This window comes from Coenobita brevimanus, chromosome 60, assembly GCF_032717465.1.
Source record: "Coenobita brevimanus isolate Jiangsu-jjx chromosome 60, ASM3271746v2, whole genome shotgun sequence".
NCBI lineage: Eukaryota > Metazoa > Arthropoda > Malacostraca > Decapoda > Coenobitidae > Coenobita > Coenobita brevimanus.
Window position 1 is genome coordinate 29,388,047 of NC_137013.1, and position 22,752 is coordinate 29,410,798.

Below are 22,752 nucleotides of genomic sequence, written 5' to 3' on the forward strand. Positions count from 1 at the left end.
CTGTCAGAAAAGGCAATAACTCCTTATCCCTGGTACTGATATAGCTCCAACCCCATCTCACGCACATATCACACTAAAGATATGCTACAGCATGATTAATCCTTTCCTGTTTTTCCTTCCATATGCTCTCCTTTACACAATGCACACAAAAAAACAAGATTTTTTTAAGCCTACCTCCAATACCAATACATCCCTTATGCACCCACTTATCACAAACACTACATAAAATAGAGTTACTTCCCACACCTTTGTGATAAACTGCCCATGGCCTTAGTACTCCTGCTATAACAGTACCACCACCTGCCCTAGATATCACTATATTTATCTACAGAAAGTTAAAATTTTGCTTTTTTATCTCCAACACCCAAACCCTATGAATCAACAATACCAGTTACTGATTTTATTTTGACAGATTATGGTTTTATGTTCAAGATGACATACGCCTCATGCAAATGTAGTGAACATGGATGAAAAATGATTGGTAGAAGCAGTTGCAGACTTGATTCTATTTCACTTTAGAAACCATATTTTGTCTACCATGTGATCCATCCACCCATCTGCCAAGTGATAACTTTAAAAAATTAATGATGCTTACAAAATGCACATTTATAGCTGCATGACCTACACTGCATCATCAAACCATCACAGGATCGTGAAGAAATGAGTGTGGTGAGCAAAAGGGTGGGCTGGGCTGGAACCTTGTGACAATGGGTGTTGTAGCAACAACGTAGTGATTTGAATGTAGTGAGGGTTTATTTCAAAATACCCTCAAAATATTACTCTTGGGAGGAGCGGGGGAGCAGAAAAACAGCCATGAGGACAAAGAAATTATGGGATGAACATGAATTGTGGTAGGGGTGGGGAGGGGCCATGAGAGTACACCCTCTGAAAAAAGGTGCTGTAGAATTAATGGTTTCAGTGTGGCGAAGGTGTATTTCACAGTTTTCTTCAACAATACAAACTTATATGCCTAGTGTCTTGTAACACAGGCAAAAATAATATCCTACTATAACAGTGGCATCACTAACCGCTTTGACTGGCTCTGGTGATGATGTTGTAGATGGCTGTGTTGAGGATGAGGGTGATGGTGATGATGATCCTGATGCTGAAGATGACTCAAGGTGTTCATCCTCCTCCAGCAGAGGAGGAGCAGATGGAGTAGTGTTACTAGGTATAGCAGTGTTAGCAAATGAAGTGGCGTTATCAGGAGGTTCGAGTTCCGCCTCACCATCTCCAGTTGCTCCATCATCTACCCCTTCCCTACCAGTATCTCTCTCAGTAGCCTGTGAATGGCTGTCCATAGCTTCGGTCTCCTCTGATGGAAGGATGAAGGCCATATTGTCGACACCACTGCCAGGACTGGTTGGGGATTGAGTGTTAAGGCAGGAGTCCAGGCTACAGCAGGACACTGTGTGCTCATCCTCAGATCGGTCTGCTTGGGTTTCTTGGTTCCTAGTCCCATGGGCCTCAGAGGCAAAGACCCGAATTCCCAGGTCCTCTTCTGGGTCATAGTCAGGGGAGTCCTCTGGGGATGTGGGTCTACCTGGTGTCACCCGTATACTATCAACAGGCCTTACCCGTATACTCCCAGAATCTCTACTGGTAGGCCTGACACGAATTCCATCATCTCTTGTGGTTGTTGTTGTGGGTAGGTGTGGCTTGCTTTCATTTCCTTGCCACTGTGTTGTGGGTGGAGTGTGTCTGGGCCCAGCCTGTGATCTTGCCCCCACTCGGTGTTGACTGCTAATGTGTCGGGTCACCAGATCTATCAGATCTCTCTTCTCTGCAGACAACACACTACATTAATATACTGATTTACTATGCATATAAATAAACGATCATCTTCTTCATCCAACATATCTATCACCTATAGCAAAGTACTTTAATCATGGAGGGGGCTATCAAGAACAAATCACTTCCATGTCATCCTGTCCTCCAACTATCAGGCAACCCTCCATCCATATTATATTATTTGTCTTCATCCAGCCCCTTCAGCTGACCCCCAGTCTTCATCTACCTCCTCCCACCAATTTAACTGCATACAATCTTCTAATAAATCTCTTTCCTCTGTCTCCCCCTGATACATACAATATATATATATATATATATATATCCATCCATCATCTAAGCCTATGTTGCCCTATGAGGAGAGTAGGAGCCCAGGGCTAGGAAAGTTGGTCCTGGCATTTAAGATGAGAGTGACCAGCCTCACTCATCCCTCAGTGGCATTACGTGAGCAATAAACCCCAAACACCCCTTGGATATAAACCTTCACCAGCTCAACCCTATTGGAGCACCTTTATTACCCACTAAACCACCAGGAGCCAAAATTTGGTTATATGGTAACCACCCAGCACAGTAAATGGTTTCCTGGTGTACAGGAAACCATTTGGCTTGTCACTCAGTGTAGAGTCACCCACAGGCAGAAGGAAGGGGAAAGAATGAAGGAAAGAAAGACACAAGAGGGAGTGTAAAGTCACCTGCAGGCAGAAGAAAGAGGAAAGGATAAAGGAAAGAAAGACAAAAGAGGATGGATGGAAAGAAGGATGGAGAGAAAAGGGGAGAAACCCGAGAGCAGCAATCAAGTGAGTGGATGGTGAGCGCCCCTACCTACCACAATATATATATATATATATATATATATATATTGAGTGACAAGCCAAATGGTTTCCTGTAAGCCAAGAAACCATTTACAACGCTGGGTGGTAACCATATAACCAAACCATACGTGCTCCCTACGTGTCAAGTGGGTTGGTGGAGGGTTAGTGCTCCTACCTGTAAAACAAATAACTCAGAGTCAAATGGCCACCCTGTACGGGATTATGGCGTCTGGCAATAGATAGATAGATATATATCTATCTACCTATCTATATACCTAGGCTGCTTCCCCCAAGGAAAGGGAGGTAGCCGAGACAGGACGACACACTCCTCATTTACTCATCCATTCAAACACATTCATTCGCATCTTAGCCCCAAAGAGAACGGACAGATCCTCACCGCACCACACCGCATAAGGGTCAACTGCGCAATGCAATCAGTGACATCCACAGCAGGGCCCGACAGCAGAACTGGTTTACCCATGCCACATCATAACAGACCCATCCCCTTACCCGCACCTGACCTGACTAGCTGATCAGACCAAATGCGGGAGATTATCCCCTCAGGGCTGCGTCATCACTTATTCATTCACAATTTCTCTCCATTTATTTCTGTCACGCACAGCCACTCTTCTTTGCTCAACAGAGATCCCTCTAGCATCCAGTGCTCTCTTCATACTGTCCATCCATCCTATTCGTGGTCTTCCTCTCAGCCTTACACCTCTCACATCAGATCTAGTTATCTTTTTCACCAATCACTCATTATCCATTCTCTCCATATGCCCAAACCATCGCAACACCCTCTGCTCAACTCTACCAGCCATCTCCCGAACAACTCCAGTTCTCCTTCGCACTTCATCATTTCGCACCCGATCCATACACGTCACTCCACACATACTCCTCAGACACCTCATCTCCATTACATTCAAACTTTTCCTCTCTGCTACAACCATATTCCATGTTTCAGCCCCATATAACGCAGTCGGTACCACAACACCCTCATACAGCCTTCTCTTTACATCCATTCTAAGCGAACGACATTTAAACACTTTTTTCATTCCTCCCAGCACCTTTCCTACTTCATTTATTCTAAACTTCACTTCTGCATTTATTCTTCCATCCACAGCAACATGTGACCCTAGATATTTAAAACAATCTACTTCCTCAAGCAACTTACCATTCAAAACTATATTCATCCCCCTGCCATCTATCAACCTCGTACACTTCATCACTTTACTCTTATTCTCATTTACTTTCAATTTCCTCCTTTCACAGACCCTTCCAAACTCCTCTACCAACTGTCTCAATCTCTCCTCTGAATCAGTCACCAGTGCAGTATGATCTGCAAACAGCAGCTGCTTCAGATTCCACTCTCCACCATCAACATTCACCAGACTCAAACCTCCACCTAAAACTCTTGCGTTCACCTCCCTTACAACACCATCCATGTAAATATTAAACAACCAAGGCGACATCACACATCCCTGTCGTAGCCCAACTCTCACGGGAAACCAATCACTCACAGCATTTCCCACTCTTACACAAGCTCTTATATTTACATAAAAACTTTTCACCCCTTTTAGTAACCTACCATAAAGTCCATACAATCTTAAAACAGTCCACAAAGCCTCCCTATCAATTCTATCATACGCTTTGTCTAAATCCATAAATCTGCATTCATTCATTCGCATCTTAGCCCCAAAGGGGAGAACGGACAGATCCTCACCGCACCACACCGCATAAGTGTCAACTGCGCAATGCAATCAGTGACATCCGCAGCAGGGCCCAACAGCAGAACTGGTTTACCCCTGCCACATCATAACAGACCCATCCCCTTACCCGCACCTGACCTGACTAGCTGATCAGACCAAATGCGGGAGAATATCCCCTCAGGGCTGCGTCATCACTTATTCATTCACAATTTCTCTCCATTTATTTCCGCATATATATATATATATACATATAATATAGGTATACCCCGGATATATATATATAACCAAACCATACGTGCTCCCTACGTGTCAAGTGGGTTGGTGGAGGGTTAGTGCTCCTCCCTGTAAAACAAATAACTCAGAGTCAAATGGCCACCCTGTACGGGATTATGGCGTCTGGAAATAGATAGATAGATAGATATAAATATATATATATATATATATATATATATATATATATATATATATACAGGTAAGCCCTTAATTCACGCGAGGGTTAGGTTCCCAGACCCTTCGCGTATGTGGTAAATTCGCATATACGTTCTGCCCTTGTGTGCACATAATTACGCATGTCTATTAAGTATATTACATCCGAATAATACTGTTTATGCACTACATACACCTTATAAACTACCATAAAGTATGAAAAACAACAAAAATGTAAGAAATTTAACACTGAAACCTGACAAGCACAGGCGTAGGTGGAGACACTTCAGCAGCCTGGTGCACTAGCCCTCACTGCCTCCCATATGCTACATTCTGCCTTCTTTATTGTATGAACAGTTGGCTCATTCACCCCAAACATGCGGTTCCAAGACAATTCACAGGTTCCAAGACAATTCACAGGCGTAGGTGGAGACACTTCAGCAGTCTGGAGCACTAGCCCTCACTGTCTCCCGTATCCTACGTTCTCCTTCTTTATTGTATGAACAGTTGACTCACCCCAAACATATGGTTCTGAGACATTTCACCATCAAGTCAATTCACCGTCAAAACATGGACAATTCCCCATCACTCTATTAATATACTTATTATTGATTAATTAATACTTTAATAACTAATTTTCAGGGGGATTTTATAACTCATATAAGTAAAAAACTAATGTACTGTACTTGCTAAATAAACTGGTATGTAAATAAATGACGGGGAATCGTCCTGACGGAGAATTGTCGCCGACATTCCTCCCTGAAGTTTGTCCAACACTTTAACTTTCTCTGTCAGCAACATCACTTTACTAGTCCATTTTGGTGTGTTACCACATGCATCACTAGCACTATGCTTAGGCCCCATGTTGGCAGACAAGGCAAGCAATCACTGGAAGGCAGAAAAATAAGCCACAAATAACAATTGGCCAGTCATGCATGGTTCGACCGTCGGATTCAAACTGACTGTGGCGCGTGGTAGACCGACCTCCCACACACACATACACACACACACACACACACACATATGTATGCACACGGGCAGCAGGTAGGCATTTTTATATTTTATTTATTTCTCTTGTATATTAAAATTATTTATTTGAATACTATAATTTTGTTTTAATTATTGTACGAAAAATTCGTGGATAACCGAAATCGTGTGAAAAAAGTTTGCGTGAATTAAGGGCTTACCTGTATACATATATATATATATATATATATATATATATATATATATATATATATATATACCCTGATTTATCAATGCAATTGGTTAAGCAAACACCCATCGCTAAACGGGGTATCGTGTATCAGGGTAGACTTAACATGTAAAGCATAGGGATGCGTTTTTGAGCCTTGGGTTTCCAATTCAATCAAGTTCTCAACCCACCAAAATCAGTCCAAATACAAGTTTCAGCTCACCTAAACCCCAAAACAGCTTTAAAACAAGCTAAACTAAGCCTAAGAGCAGTTTATAAGTCACCTAGACCCAAATATAAAATCTGAAAATTGTCAAATATCTTTGGAAAAAATCAAACTTAGTAAACTGTACCCCAGAATGACAATGTTCACCCCACCGATGACTGAAACATATTAATATAAGTCTAAAAACAGTTTATAAATCAACCTAAACAAAAAAATTCAGTCTAAAATACATCAAAATCGGTAAAAAAAAAATCTCAACCCATCATTAAACCGGGGTTTGGCCATCATTAGGAGAGGTATGGTGGTATTTCTACCCCCACTGCTAAGCCGGGGTATCATATCTAAGGGTGTCATATATTGGAGTATACCTATGTATATATATATACGAGTATATACTGTATATACATATATATATATATATATATATATATATATATATATATATACATATATATTGTGAGGAAGTTTGTGGAGTGAGGAGGAGATGCAAGGGTGTACAAGGGACAGCATGGTGGAATGATGAGGTGAAACGAGCTGTGGAACAAAAGAAGAAGGCATATGGTGAATGGTTGGCGAGTAGAGGTAGGGGAGAAGATGAGAGAGAGAAGAGAGAGGTATATGTGAGCAGGAGAAGGGAGGTTAAGAGACTGGTGAAGGAGAGTAAGAAGAAAGTGGATGAAGAGTTTGGGAGGAATCTGAGTGTGAAATGGAGGGAGAGTAAGAATTTGTTTTGGAAGGAGGTAAAGAAAGTAAGGCAGTGTGAAAGGGGAAATAATAGGGGAGTGAAAGATAGGAATAATAGATTGTTGGTGGAGAAGAGAGAGAAATTGAGGAGATGGAAGGAGCACTTTGAGGATTTGTTGAATGTAGAGAGTGAGAGCAGTGTGAGTATAAGTGGTTGGGGAATGGCTGGGAGAAGAAGAGATGAGAGGAGGGAGGAAGAGATCAGTAGGGCGGAAGTAGTGGAAGAGATGAAGAAGATTAAGCTAGGAAAGGCCCCAGGAATGGGGTGCTTCTGAAAAGCCTAGTATTCCGTCAGATGGCTCCACTGTAGCAGTAAACACATTCCCGCGCTGTTTAAAAAGCATAATTTTATTTGTTAAATATTTACACTGTTGTGTGAAAATGTGAATCATGGTAATGTCATATGCCGTAATATAAATAATACAAACAGAACACGTATATATAACGTATCATGAATTGTTTATATTTATCATAAACTGAAATTAAAATATCACTGATGGCATGTGATGGCAATCCGCCATTTCAGTGGTCCTACATTATTTAATTTCTGCTACATTTAGTGCAAGTTAGATTCTTAATACATAGCTTGTTCAGAGTGTAAAGTACGCCTAGTGGGTATCTTGACTCATCCAGTCTCCATGTGGGCAGAAATTTAATGTTGAGTAAATACTGGCATTCACCATCAAAAATGATCCGGTCTGAGGAACCGTCCCAAAACCAAGATCGTGTACGCGTCATTCTTTGCCCGGTCTCACCGAGGACAGACGACTGTGGAAGGTACACAAGCCAAGACATCGCCTCCAAATGATCCACAAGATTCACACGGAGTCAAGTTCAGTATTCACGATTGTATATATATATATATATATATATACACACACATGCAAACGTGAGAACACATGATGAGTAAATACTACTGTATCCTCTTAAATGTCTACCCCGAGTGAGATTGCATCCAGGTCAAGAGGACTGGTATGTGCACAAGCTACTGACTCAGTCAGTGGAAGATCTTACAAACATATGTGTGTGGACAGGTGGCCTGGAGACAGTTCTCACATGACCATACCATTAGGGACTTGCCAAGAGGGGGCAATGTGTGTGGGATATTGATGATAAGATGACCTTAAGGTATTTATTTGGTAGGCACTTGGTGAAATGTAAAAATTAAAATAACCACTAGTTCTCAACAGAAAAAGACAAAACTTCACTGTAACACTTTATTTACAAAAAGCTACAATGATACATATATGACTCACTGATGGTGCAAGGAAGCTGCAGGGGAAGGTCTCTCTCTCTCTCTCAGCTCAACAGTCAGGAACTCACATTACTGAACTATATGTGTTTGTGGGTGTGTCCGTTTACGACAGTAATGTAACCAATGTCGGGTACAGGGACATGAGAAATGGGCGTAGCTTAGTTAACAGCTAGAGAGGCAATATGTGGGAATGACAATCACACAAAGATATCGCTCAGTGAAACACACTGCCTGTACATAGTCACTTACGAACCAATGACGAGTGTTATGAATTTAGCTTGTTTCTACTCTTAGTGAATCCGTGACATTACATGCCATCAAAATAAAATTTTTCATGGAAACTTGACATCCCTCGTGAAAAACTTAAACACGGGACTGTCTTGTGGTGCGCATGCGTGAAGGAAGCGAGCAAAATGTTGAATGCCAGTATTTACTCAACATTAAATTTCTGCCCACATAGAAACTGGATGAGTCTAGATACCCACTAGGCGTACTTTACAGTCTGAACAGACAATGTATTAAGAACCAAATTTGCACTAAATGTAGCAGAAATTAAATAATATAGGGTCACTGGAAGGACGGGTTGCCATCACATGCCATCAATGATATTTTAATTTCCGTTTATGATAAATGTAAACACTTCACGATACGTTATATATACGTGTTCTATTTGTATTATTTATATTTCGGCATATGACATTACCATGATCCACATTTTCACACAACAGTATAGATATTTACACAATGAAAAATATGCTTTTTAAACAGTGCGGGGAATGTGTTTACTGCAACAGTGGAGCCATCTAGCGGAATACTAGCTTTGAAAGCACCCCATTGATGGAGTGTGTAGTGAAATGCTTAGGTATGGGGGTGAGACTGTTGTGGAGTGGATATGGAAGTTGTGTAGATTGGCTTGGGAAGAGGGAAGGGTTCCAGAGGACTGGAAATCAGGTATAATTGTTCCTCAGTACAAAGGAAAAGGGGAGAGAGAAGTATGTGGTAACCACAGGGGTATTTGCCTTCTTAGTGTGACTGGTAAAATATATGGTAGAATACTCATTGATAGGGTTAGGCATATGACAGAGGAGCTAGTTGGAAAAGAACAAGGGGGATTTAGGAAGGGAAAAGGGTGTGTAGATCAGATATTTGTTCTAAGATGATTAGTGGAGAAGTATCTAGAGAAGGGAAGGAAAGTGTATGCTGCCTTCATGGACTTGGAGAAAGCTTATGACAGAATAGATAGGCAAGGTATGTGGAAGGTCTATCTATCTATTGCCAGACGCCTCAATCCCGTTTGGGGTGGCCACAAACAAATCGCCTCCAAGTCGCCCTGTCCCCCGCCATTTCACTCCCCTGCTCCCAACTCACACCCCCCTCTCTCATATACCTCTCCACCCCATCTCTCCATCTCATCCTCGGCCTCCCCCTCCCTCTTTCCCCCTCCACCTCACTCACATACACTCTCTTCGTCAGTCTTTGACCATCCATCCTCTCCACATGGCCAAACCACCTCAGTGTGTTCCTCATAACGCTTCCTATCACATCCACATCAACACCACAACGCTCCTTTATATCCTCATTCGTCAGCCTGTCTCTCCATGTGACTCCACAGGCTCCTCTTAAATAACTCATTTCCACGGCTCTCACTCTTGACTTGTGTCCTTCCAACAACGTCCAAGCTTCACTTCCGTATGTTAGAGTTGGTATCACAATACTGTCATGTAGTAACTTTTTCACTTCCATGCTCACTTCCCTGTTTCTTATCACTGCTTTCAAAGAACCAGCAACCTTTCTTCCCTGCTGTACCCTTTCAAGCACTTCACCCTCCAAACCTCCATCCTTATTCATCACACTACCCAAGTACTTAAACGTACTCACATTTTCCAATTCCTCACCATCCAACCTCGCTGTACATTCACTGACTTCACCTCTCTCAAAGACCATCACTTTACCCTTCCCTACATTCACCTTTAGATTCCGTTTCTTACACACTCTCCCAAACTCATCCACCAAGCCTTGCAGCTCCCCTTCGTCTTCACTCAACAACACGGTATCATCTGCAAAGAACAGTACAGGGAGTTTCCAAACACTATCCTCTCTCACCAGGGCCACTCCAACATCCACTACCCTACCTTGTACCTCTTTTATTACTCCATCCATGTACAGATTGAACAACCAAGGAGACATGACACATCCCTGTTTCAACCCAATTTTCAAAGAGAAAAATTCACTTAGTTCACCATCCACACGCACTGCAGCCTTCGCACCATCGTGCATACTCTTCACAGCAATCAACAACTTCCCATCTATTCCATATATTCTTAACACTTTCCACAATCCTTGTCTATCCACCCTGTCATATGCTTTCTCCAAATCCATGAAAGCCACATACAACTTCTTTCCCTTCTCTAGAAACTTTTCCACTAAAGATCTGAGAATGAATATCTGATCTACACAACCTCTTCCCTTCCTAAAGCCTCCCTGTTCTTCTCCAACTAATTTCTCTGTTCCTTCTCTAACTCTGTCAATAAGTATCCTACCATATACTTTTCCTATTATACTAAGAAGACAAATGCCCCTATGATTACCACACACTTCTTTTTCCCCTTTTCCTTTGTACAAGGGAATAATTATACCTGACTTCCAATCCTCCGGGACTCTACCTTCCTCCCAGGCCAATCTGCACATCTTCCACATCCATTCTACTACTATCTCTCCCCCATGCTTCAGCATTTCACCACACACTCCATCAATTCCTGGGGCTTTCCCTGATTTAACTTTCTTCATTGCTTCCACAACTTCTATCCTACTGATTTCTTCCTGTCTTCTCACCTCCCTCCTTCTTCCAGCCATTCCCCAGCCCCTTATACTCGAATTACTTCCATCCTCCACGTTCAACAATTCCTAAAAGTGTTCTCTCCATCTGCTCACTTTTTCTCCCTTCTCCACTAGTAATCTACCATTTTTATCTTTCACTCCCCTGCTAACTTCACTTCCACCCTGTCTTACTCTTTTCACCTCTTTCCAGAACATTTTCTTACAGTCCCTCCACTTTACACTCAAATTCCTTCCAAATTCCTCATCCACTCTCTTCTTACTCTCTCTTACTAATCTTTTCACCTCTCTCTTTCTTTCCACATATAACTCTCTCTTCCGCCTCTCAACTTCTTCCACGCCCCTATTTCTCATCCATTCATTGTGTGCTTTCTTCTTTTGTGCCACAGCCCGTTTCACCTCTTCAGTCCACCACGCTGTTCCTTGCACCCCCCTCCGTCTTCTCTTCCTTCCACACACCACATCACATGCTGCACATATTTCTTCTGTAAATATTCTACACACACCTTCCACGTCCCCCATCTGCTCCAACTCATATTTGCCCAATCGTTCCTCCACTTCTCTCTTATACTCTGCCTTTTTCTCATCCTCTTGTAACCTTTCCACTCTCCTTGCAACTACTCCTTCCTCTCGTCTTTCCCTTCTTCTATTCCTCCATCTTACTTGAACTTTAACTCTGGCCACCACCAAGTAGTGGTCAGAAAGTCCACTCCCCCAACCTCTATAAACTCTTGCATCCAATATACATCTTCGCATCCTTTCATCCACACACACATAATCAATCATTGCCTTCCTTTCACTCAATTCACCACCCACCCTTCTCATCACTCGCCATGTATACCTGTGGATCATTTTATGCCTGAAGAGGGTATTGGCTATCACCAACCCCCTCCCAGCACAAATGTCCACTAACGCACTCCCATTCTCATCTATCTCAGCAGGCACACCCCACTCACCAACTATTCCATCCACCTTCACATTCCCAACTTTACCATTCATATCACCAATCAAAAACACTCTATCATTCCTTCCAAACTTTTCCATCCACACTTCTACATTTGTCTAGAACTCTTCTCTCACTCTTCTAGCACGATCTTGCATTGGCGCATACACACACAATCGCCCACATTTGTATTCCAACTTTCAACTTTACCCACACAATCCTTGATCCAACTGATCCATACTGTCTTATGCTCCTCTTCCATCTTTTACTCACAACTATACATACTCCTTCCTTTGCCCTCTCATTCTTACCTACTCCTGCACATATACCCCATCCATACTCCCATTCTCTCACACTTTCTCCTCCCCATTTTGTTTCAGTTATTCCACATACATCCACTTTCGCATCCTCAAGCAGAAGGTATTAAGAATATATGGAGTGGAGGGGAAATTGTTGAGTGCTGTGAAGAGTATGTATGAGGGAGCTAGGGCTACGGTGTGAGTGGATGATGAGCTGAGTGAGTTCTTTGATCTCAATGTGGGACTGAAACAGGGGTGTGTGATGTCTCCATGGCTGTTTAATATATATATGGATGGGATTGTAAAGGAGGTGCAAGGTAGGGCAGTGGATGTGGGGATGGCCCTAATGAATGAGGGTGAGATTTGGAAGATTCCGGTGTTGCTGTTTGCTGATGATACAGTATTGTTGAGTGAAGATGAATGGGAGTTGCAAGGTTTGGTGAATGAATTTGGGTCAGTGTGTAGGAGGAGGAAGCTGAAAGTTAATGTAAACAAAAGTAAAGTTATGGTGTTTGAGAGGAATGAAGTCACAGAGTGTGCAGTGAGGTTGGATGGTGAGGATATGGAGAATGTGAGTTCATTCAAGTACTTGGGTAGTGTGATGAGTAAGGATGGAGCTTTGGGGGATGAAGTACGTGAAAGGGTACAGCAGGGAAGGAAGATTGTTGGTACACTGAAAGCAGTGATGAGAAATAGGAAGGTGAGTATGGAAGTTAAGAAGTCACTGCATGATGGTATTGTGATCCCTACCCTGACGTATGGAAGCGAGGCATTGACCTTGCAAGAGGAGAATAAGTCAAGAGTGAGAGCAGTGGAAATGAGTTACTTGAGAGGAGCATGTGGAGTGACGTGGAGGGACAGGTTGACGAATGAAGAAGTGAAGGAACGTTGTGGGGTAGATGTGGATGTGGTTGAGAAGATTAGGAGAAATACACTGAGGTGGTTTGGACATGTGGAGAGAATGGAGAATGAAAGACTGACTAAGAAGGTGTATGTAGGTGAGGTGGAGGAAGGGAGAGGGAGGGGTAGACCGAGGAAGAGGTGGAGGGATGGAGTTGAGAGGTATATGAGGGAGGGGGGGGGTGAGTTGGGGGAGGGTAGTCAAATGGTGGGTGACATGACAGAGTGACTTGGAGGCGTTTTGTCTGCGGCCACCCTTTGCGGGATTAGGGCGTCGGGATATAGATAGATAGATATATATATATATATATATATATATACATATATATATATATATATATATATATATATATATATATATATATATGTATAGATATATATATATATATATATATATATATTTAAAGTAATCCCACTAATATCCAAACGCCCAATATCCGAACATCCCCACTAACCGGACATAATCGTCCCGGGATCCAACATTCCCAAAATGGTCCAGGGGGAAAAAAAAAAAAGGAATTTTTCCCGCCCGTAATTTGAACTTGCCGCGCGGCGTAGGACAGCTTTGTTGTGGCGCGTCATTCCTCCGATGTCCAATAGAGCGCCGCTGCATCCTCCCCACTTTCCGCCTGTCTCTCGCCGCGAGTGCACGCTTGTCGTTATGGCAGCCCATGTGCTCGCTTTTGTGGTGGTGCCTTACCTGCTGCAGGCACTCCTGCTGCTCTCGGGCCTCCTATTAGTGTGAGTGATGATGGCCCCGCCGCCTGAGAAGAGGAAGAGAGTGGTGTTGACTCTGGAGAAGAAACGGGAGATATTGGAGAAAGTAGATGCAGGGTGGTCTTCTTCCCGCATCCTCCGTGAGTTCAACCTGGCCCGATCTACTTTGTTCGATATCAAGAGATCCCGAGACAAACTCATGCAGTACATGGCTGACTTCTCGTCGCAAAGCAAACACAACATGGAGAGGAAGGTGATGTTTACTCCCAAGATTGCTGAAATCGACCGATCCACGTTGATTTGGTATCGACAGCAACGTGCTGCTGGTGTGATGGTACATGGAACGGAGCTGAAGGCTTCTGCTGAGAAGTTTGCCAGACTTCACGACGCCCTAGACTTCAAGGCATCCGAGGGTTGGCTCTTCGTGTTCAAGTTACGGCATGGCCTTACCAACCGTAAAGCTCATGGCAAAGCTTTGGACGCTAACGAGGATGGAGTTGACGAGTTTCGGCACAAGGTGAAGGGCTTGATCGACAGGGAGGGCCTCACTCTCGGTCAAGTCTACAATGCTGACGAAACTGGTTTATTCTATCGCTCGCTGCCAACGAACACTCTAGCCGAGGAGATGGAGAAGCATGTACCTGGCCGCAAGCTCTCCAAGCAACGGATATCTGCTTTGTGTTGTGCCAATGCTAACGGCATGCACCGGCTTAAGCCCGTTATTGTTGGCCATGCAAAGCAGCCTCAGTGTCTTCGTGGGGTGATGGATGTCCTTCCTGTCATCTGGTACCATTCTTTGAAGGCATGGTTTACAGCCCAGATCTTCAAAGACTGGTTCCACCGCCACTTCGTCAAGGAGGTCATCAGTTACCAGACAATGACACTGGGAATCCCGTGCGACCAGGTAAAGGCCCTCCTTCTCCTCGACAATGCACCTGCCCACCCGTGCAACAAGGACTTGGTGGCTGAGAATGGCTGCATTAGGTGCATGTTTCTGCCACCTAATACGACTGCTCTCATCCAACCAATGGACCAAGGAGTGATCGTGGCAACAAAGCGCCTATACCGCCGGAAGTTCCTGGACGAGGTGATGGTTGTTCTCGAGGACGAGGACGAGCGCAGGGAGGGACGGGACACACGAGGCCAGCGGACTTTGGAAAACCTTCGCCGCTACAACATCAAGTCTGCAATCTACAACTGGGCCAGTGCATGAGAGGAAGTCCCTGTCAAGACTCTAGAAAATGGTTGGTCTCGTCTGCTTCTCAGAACGGATGTGGAGTTCGATTTTCTAGGGTTTGACGTGGATGACTTCCATGCACGGTTACGTAGGCATGGCGACGATGTTGATGTGGACGATGTGCGTGAGTGGTTGGATGACAACGAGGGCGATCCTGGGTATCAGACATTGTCTGATATCGAGATTGCGTCTTCAGTTGCAGGTGTCAGTACTGAGCTTGAAGATTCTGACGAGGAAGGTGACGATGATGCGGACTCTTCTCAGCATGACACTACTCCAGCCATCCCCAAGCTGAGCGCACTCCGGGAACACCTAGAGTTCGTTCTCAACTACCTGGAACACCCGGACTGCGACAGGGAGATGGGGCCCTTGGGACTTGTGGAGGAAGTGCGTGCTTTCAGGCAGCGCATCATCAATCGTCAGAATCGTCGGTCATTGCGTCAATCAACCATTGACAGTTTTGTCAGGCCCGTGACCCCCGCTGTGCCCAGCCCTGGCTCCACTCCACTGCCTCCCCAAGACAGGCCCTTATGCTCAGAGCCACAGCCCAGCACATCAGCCACGGTGGAGTCACCACTCGACGTGAGTTTGCGTCTGTCTTCAGAGTCGTCTGCAGTGGGTACGCCATCACTACGACCCAGCAACGCACCCCTAGGTCACCTGCCAGTGATACTCTCGGACTCTGACAGTGATTAAACAGCAAGAACTTCTCCACTAGACCACACGGGAATTTACAGTGTTGTGCAGTGAAAAAAACAGTGTGTTGTGTTAAGGATTTACAGTTGTGAGTGAAAAGACTAATTTGGAACAAAATTTAACGTAAATAGACTTGTTTGTTTTTGCTTTAGAAAATTATTAGAAGAATGGGAAAAGTTAAAGTGCAGAGTGCAACACTTAGTAAGTTACAATGGAGCATTAGTTAGACAAGAGTGCGCACTGTGAAGAGAACGGACTTCTGAGTGCGATTGACTAAGTTCAGTGCAAGACTTCGTGAACAGTGTACTGGAAGTGCTTCAGGAAATCCTTCTTACTGTCAGAATCCGAGAGGAGGCGGTTATTCATCAAGATGGCCATGGACTTGCTGTAAGTAGGCAGAATGTTTCATACTGTACTTTTTTCCATACTATACTTACCTCAAACACCTCATTTCACTCTTTAATGTCCTTTATTGGTGTGAATAGGGTGTTAGGAGCTATGCATGTGCAGTAGGAAGGTGTTTTTCTGAGTTAGGCTAGGTTAGGGTCCATAAGTACCAGTCCAGGAGCCAGTAACCAGAATGTTTAATATTGTATGAACCTACCACTAAACCCTCATTTTATGCTTCTTTTGCATTTATTTCAGTCATTTACGTGCCTTATTGGTGTGATTTGGGTCTTAAATAGGTGTTATGCATGTCCAGAGGGAGTTGTATAGGTGCTTCTCTGAGTTAGGGTCCATAAGTACAAGTCCATAAACTGGGGCCCAATATCCAGACAGGACCAGTATCCGGACCGGCCTATGGCCCTATTACGTCGGATATTGGAGGGATTACTGTATATATATATATATATATATATATATGTATATATTTATAGTAATCCCTCCAAGGTCCGACATAATAGAGCCAAAGGCATGCCCAGGACTTGGTTTGGTCCAGGACTTTGGAAAAATGCCCCTGGACAGGTACTTACAGACCCCAACCCAACCTACAGTAAGTGTGAAAGCCAGCTAAATAACTCCCTACCGGACATGCACAGCACTTATTTAAGACCCTAGTCACACAAATAAGGGCCAAAAAACATAAAATAAATGAAAAGAAACCAGAGAATGAGATATTAGAAATGAGTATGGAAAATATTTAGCAGTGTACTGGGTACTCATGACATGTCTGTGACCATCGGGAAGATTAACCCGCCTCGTCTATGGCACTCAGTGGTGAAGGTGCACTTGAAGCACATACAGTTATCCACTGTTGCGCTGCACTTGATCCTTTGCACTGTGAAATAAAAGTGTTCAACACTGCACAATCTGTTCTTACTTGAGCCATTCCAGTTGCAACATGCCAGTGTTGCATTCTGCACTTAATCCTTTGCACTCTGAATTCTAATTTCTTAACACCGCACAACACTGTAAATTCCCATGTGATCTAGTGGTGAGGTATTGCAGTTTATGCACTGTCCACTACAAAAGTGAGCACATGGGCAGCCATGGCGAAGAGTATGTAGTCACGACGGTAGGTAGGCTGGAATTGAGGAGGATGCAGGGGCACTCTATCAGACGTCGGAGAAACTACGCACCAAAACACAGCTGTTCGTCACCGGGCAGCAAACTTAGAGTAGGGATGAACACATACCAGCTTCTTCTTCTTCTTCTTTCCCCCCCCCCCACTTTGACATTTTTCGGCCATTTTTGGACCCAAGCCCCAAATGAACGGGACTTGGGGTGTCCGGGACTTGAGCATCCGGGTTTTAAAGAGATTACTGTGTATGTATATACAGTAGAGAGAGAGAGAGAGAGAAAGAGAGAGAGAGAAAGCTCAATTAACTGGCATCCAATGCATCAGCACATCCGTATAACTGGAACGGAAATTCGATCCGGCATGGGGTCAAAAATATTCCGGATACCGGTTGTCCCCCTATAATTCTTGATTAGTTCTGTACAGGACAGGATAAAGTACTGTACGCAGCTAAGATTTCAAAAGCATTTTGGCCTGTAACATATGCTAAATTTTTCTTTAAATAATTTTTGGTAATGTTTGCTGGTTTGTGTTCAGTCCTATACAATTTCTCTTGCTGTCTTTTTGTGTGTATTCTAGTGTACACCCACGATCACTAATTTCTGATCAGGGGTGCTCCCTTCATACCCTCATATATCCAGGGAAGATGGGAGGGGGGGATGAAATGAACTCCACCTGCCTCTACCCCAGCTCCCAACCCTCCCCCATACCCCTACCCCTCCCAGCCCCCACTCGTTATTCTTAACTGGCAGTTACATCTCAAGCTAACCTCATACTTTACACTCAGTCAAATTACTAGTACACAACTATAAAACACTAGGATATGTGAAAAGTATATAATATGACAATGAACATGCTGCAGCAAGAAATTAATGCATTATAACGTTGACATTAAAACAAAAACGTTAACAACGGTCATCCCAGGCCTCATGCGTTGGGCGTTTGCATGCGTCCGTGTCAGTGCCTGTGTGTTTGAGTGTGTTTATGTCCGTGTTTGTGTGTGTGTGTGTGTGTGTGTGTGTGTGTGTGTGTGTTTGCAAAGCAGTGCACCCAACACAGGAGGCCTGAGGTGGCCAATGTTAACGTTTTTGTTTTACTGTCAATGCCATGATGCAATAATTTCTTGCTGCAACATGTTGATAGTTATATTCTTTAAACATATCCTAACGTTCTTTGTTTGTATTAGTAGTGGGACCAAGAGTGTTAGGCATGAAATCAGCTTGAGATGTAACTGCTAGTTAAGAATGACGGGTGCGGTGGGGGGTTGGGTAGGGGTATGGGGGATGGTCGGGAGCTGGGGCTGTGGCGGATGGAGCTCATTTTGTCCCCCCCCCTCCCCTCTTCCCCGGGTATTCTGAGGTAGGAAGGGGGCACCCTTGGTCAGATATTAGTGAACGTGAGTGTATCTGTACTGTATCTTACCTATACTGTATCTAATACTGAATAATGTACTTTATGAAATAAAGTCCTAAGTTTGGTATTAATTCGATTGTTTGACCTCCCAGAAAATTTCTAAGAGTAACACTCGCTTATCTAGAAAATTCCATATCCAGAATGGAAGAATCCCCAGGCATTCTGGTTAATCGAACTTTTAGTGTGTGTATACAGTACTCGTCAGAAGTATTCAGCGTTGTCCGCCAGGCGTGCAATACTTATGGCCCAAAAAGAATCACCCATTTTTGGGGGTAAGAATTGAGCCACAAGTTTGAGCTCCAAGCATGACGTCACGGTAGCCTGAGGCCTTCCGACACGCTGGTTGGTTCCCGCCTCAGTCGCCCACGGGCTGCCTGAGAGAGAGGAACTCCGCCGAGTGTCCCTCTCAAATTGCGCCATTTTTTACCGAGTGTCCCGCAGTGTTTTGGCCTTTAAAACTTTGTTATGGCACCTACCCGTGAACTATCGAGTGAAATCATATCCCAGATCATTGCTCTAAAGGAGGCAGGCCACCAGACAAAGGAAATTAGTGAATTGGTTGGTGTGGCACGATCGACAGTGCGTCGTTGGTGTGCGCGGTTTTGGGAGGAAAACAGTGGTGAAGTTCCCACAAAGAAACCGAGGTCTGGTAGGCCTAGGAAAACTTCCCCAAGGTCTGTTAATGTTTTAAAACGTGCAGTGGAGTTTAATCCTCGTGTGAGTGCAAGGAAAATTAAGGAGAGCAACCCAGAAGTGTTTGGTGAGGTGTCAGTGAGAACAGTGTCTCGTAGGGTGCATGAGCTTGGTTACACAAGTCACAGGCCTGTGAAAAAGCCTCTTCTCTCTAGCAGCCAGAGAATTCGTAGGCTTGCCTTTGCTAATAAATATCTAAACTGGGGTGAGGAGCAATGGTTGTCAGTGTTGTGGTCTGATGAGGCAACGTTTAGTGTTACCTGTAACAGAGGAGCACGCAAAGGTAGTGACCCACTTGACCCACGGTATGTAGAAAGCACAGTTAAACATCCTGATTCACTCATGGTATGGGGTTGTTTCTCAGGGAAGGGTTTGGGGAAGCTTGTTGTACTTCCCAAGAACCTCAGAGTGAATCAGGATGTTTACCTGGAGCTTCTGTGTGATCATTTACCAGACTCCTTCGAGCTAACAGGTGCACGAGTGTTTCAGCAGGACGGTGCACCTGCTCACAAGGCCAAATCGGTCACCAATTGGCTTCGTGACTGCGAGGTATCATTCATGACAGACTGGCCAGGAAATAGCCCAGACCTCAACCCGACTGAAAACCTCTGGTACCTCGTAAAGAAGAGTCTCCAAGGGAAGGACGTGAGCTCTCTGCCTAAGCTGGAAGCCGCCATTCATGACTCCTGGGACAAAATACCGCTCCAGCACCTCAGGAGCCTTGCCCTTTCACTTCCAAGACGTCTCAGGTCCGTGAAGAAACATAAAGGCTACCCTACGAAGCACTAAAGGTAAATAAAATGCATTATTTATATGTTTTTTCAATGTTGAAAGGTTTGTTTCTCAGGAGGGACGCAGGGCGCTCCATACTTCTGACGAGCACTGTATATACAGTGAGTCCTTGAAATACGAAAACTCGAAGTATGAATTTCCGATGGTGCGAAAGCGATAAATGTAGGTCAAATTCCACAATACGAAAGTATCTGTCTCAATGGTACAAAAAACAACATGAGAGAAAATACGAAAAAATCAAAATAGGCGCACTGCACAGCGCCGTGCTCACTTGCGGCGAGAAAATGAACTAACCCCTCTCTGGTAAACACAGTTTCGCGAGCTTCCCAGTCGAGTCACATCCGTCCTCTCCTCTCAGCTTCGCTGTATGTTACGCTGTTTTTCGTTGTTCTTCACCTTTTCTTATTTTTACCATGACTCCCAAGCACCCTGCATCATCTCCAAAATCCGGGGAACCAGGTGCAAAGAAGAAACAGCATCGTACTCTCACTCTTGAGAGGAAATTGGAAATAATAAGACGCCACAAGGAGGGGCAGGGAGGCTCAGAGATTGGGCAAGTTTTAGGCCTTGCACCACCAACCGTTGGGACTGTGACGAAGAAAAAGGAAATGTACAAGAAGATGGCCACCTCCTTCTCTTCATCTTCAGCCGCCTGCCAAGCCACGAAGACCCACAGCTTTCGCATGGACTTAGCACCATATCAACAACACGAATCTCCAGCTGCAGCACAGGTCTATATTTAACTGTACAGTGTACTAATGCTACAGTAATCAGTTGTGTGTTTTATTTTTTATGTCTGTACAACAGCATAATACTGTATATGTGTACTGCATACTTCTAAATAGGAGGGGTAAAGTTTTAGTGGGGGGTCCAATGGGGCCCTGGAACACATCCCCCCCTTTTATATGTATATTTCAATGGGGAAAATCGTTCCAATATACGAAGTTTTGGGTTACGAGTTCTTTTTGGTCCCTATCCCTTTCGTATTTCGAGGACTCACTGTATATATAATATATATATATATATATTATATATATATATATATATATATATATATATATGCAAACTAACCACAGGAGAAATGAAAGGAGCGGCAGTGAGTACTTTCGTATATTACATCTTCAGACAGAGTGAGACAGAAACGTAAAGGGTAGAGGCCTTTTATGCACACCGGCAGCAGGTAGTGGCACACAGAACAATGGATGACCTAAATTTTTACCTGTGGCTTAACTTATGGTCACCTGCAGCAGGGAGTGGAACACAACAAAGAATGACCTGAATCTAAAAATGCACGTGACAAAGGAGGAGGGAGTAGGAGGGGAGGAAAGGGGAGTGGGAGGGAGGGGGAAGGGGGAGGGGAGGAGGGGGAAGGGGGAGGGGAGGAGGGGGAAGGGGGAGGGGAGGGGAGGAGGGGGAAGGGGGAGGGGAGGGGGGGAGGGAGGAAGGGATAAATACTGTTGCTTAAGACCTAGAGGATTAATGCTTGGTGTGTCCCACACAGGTGTGACTACACCACCAAGAGATGACAGGGAACAATCACATGTTAGTCTGGGGGATACTGCTTTATATATACACAGCTACCGCAAATTGACTTAGGACCTCCCCCCACAAGAGGATATTAAGAAACACAGAAAGTATAGTACAGTATATCACAATGTTTGTTCATGAAATGCCATTAATATGAAATCTTGTTTCCCTTGTTATTCAGACCAGTTGGATGCATTTTGGCATGGAATCACTGAGATCTCTAACATAATCTAAGGACATTTCTTTGCACCAAACATTTGTCAGTTCAGTCTTGAGGCTGTCCAGATTGGGTGTCTTCTTCTCTACCATGATTTTCTTCAACTTTGCCCAGCAGTTTTCTATCGGATTTAGATCCGGACTATTGTCTGGCCAGTCGCGAACCTCAATCTGATTATCCTGAAGCCATTTTGTCTCCTTTCTTGACTTGTGACATGTAGCTGAATTGTGCATGACAAAGTCGCACCAATGAATGGCAAAAAGGGTTAACAAATGATCCTTCAGAACTTGAATGCACCAGCCACCATTCATCATCAAGTTCTTAGGAAGAAAATAGAGGGCTTCCCCTTCCCATTTCACCTGAGAAACACCCCCACACCATTACTGATTGTGGGTGCTTTATCAGTTGGCAGGGTCATATCAACTATGGGAGGCAGGGCGACGAACCTTGGCAGAACACACCTGGAACACTTGAAATGTGCTTTCAACAGAAAACATAACTTTTCTCCACTCATCCGATGTCATGTGTGCATACTTCTTGGCAAATTGAATGCGCTGCTTCTTCATGCAGTCAGTGAGAAGTGATTTCTCGACAGCGGTGCGGCTTGGCAAACCCAGCTCCTTCTGCATTCGGCAATGGATAGTTCAAATTGAGATGTCTTGTAACAGCTGTGGATGCATTCTCATCAATTTTGCTGCTGTCAGTCAAGGATTCTTGATTACTTCCCTCTTCAGAAGCATATCTGTACCTCTAGAAGTTGTCGTCTTCTTTCCACCACCACGCCTGTGCTCTGGTGCGACATCAGGTGG

The 22,752-nt window shown here is 44.1% G+C and overlaps 1 protein-coding gene across 3 annotated transcripts in view; it reads right to left on the reverse strand.

Annotated features, from left to right (window-relative positions):
* The window catches only part of LOC145403197 (E3 ubiquitin-protein ligase RNF34), a 214,781-nt gene that overhangs the window by 60,582 nt on the left and 131,447 nt on the right, over positions 1-22,752 (reverse strand). For all 3 annotated transcript variants that reach the window (XM_080275011.1, XM_080275012.1, XM_080275010.1), the window contains exon 4: positions 1,029-1,783. In XM_080275011.1, the coding sequence (XP_080131137.1) occupies positions 1,029-1,783 (755 nt within the window). The remainder of the gene's footprint in view (positions 1-1,028; positions 1,784-22,752) is intronic.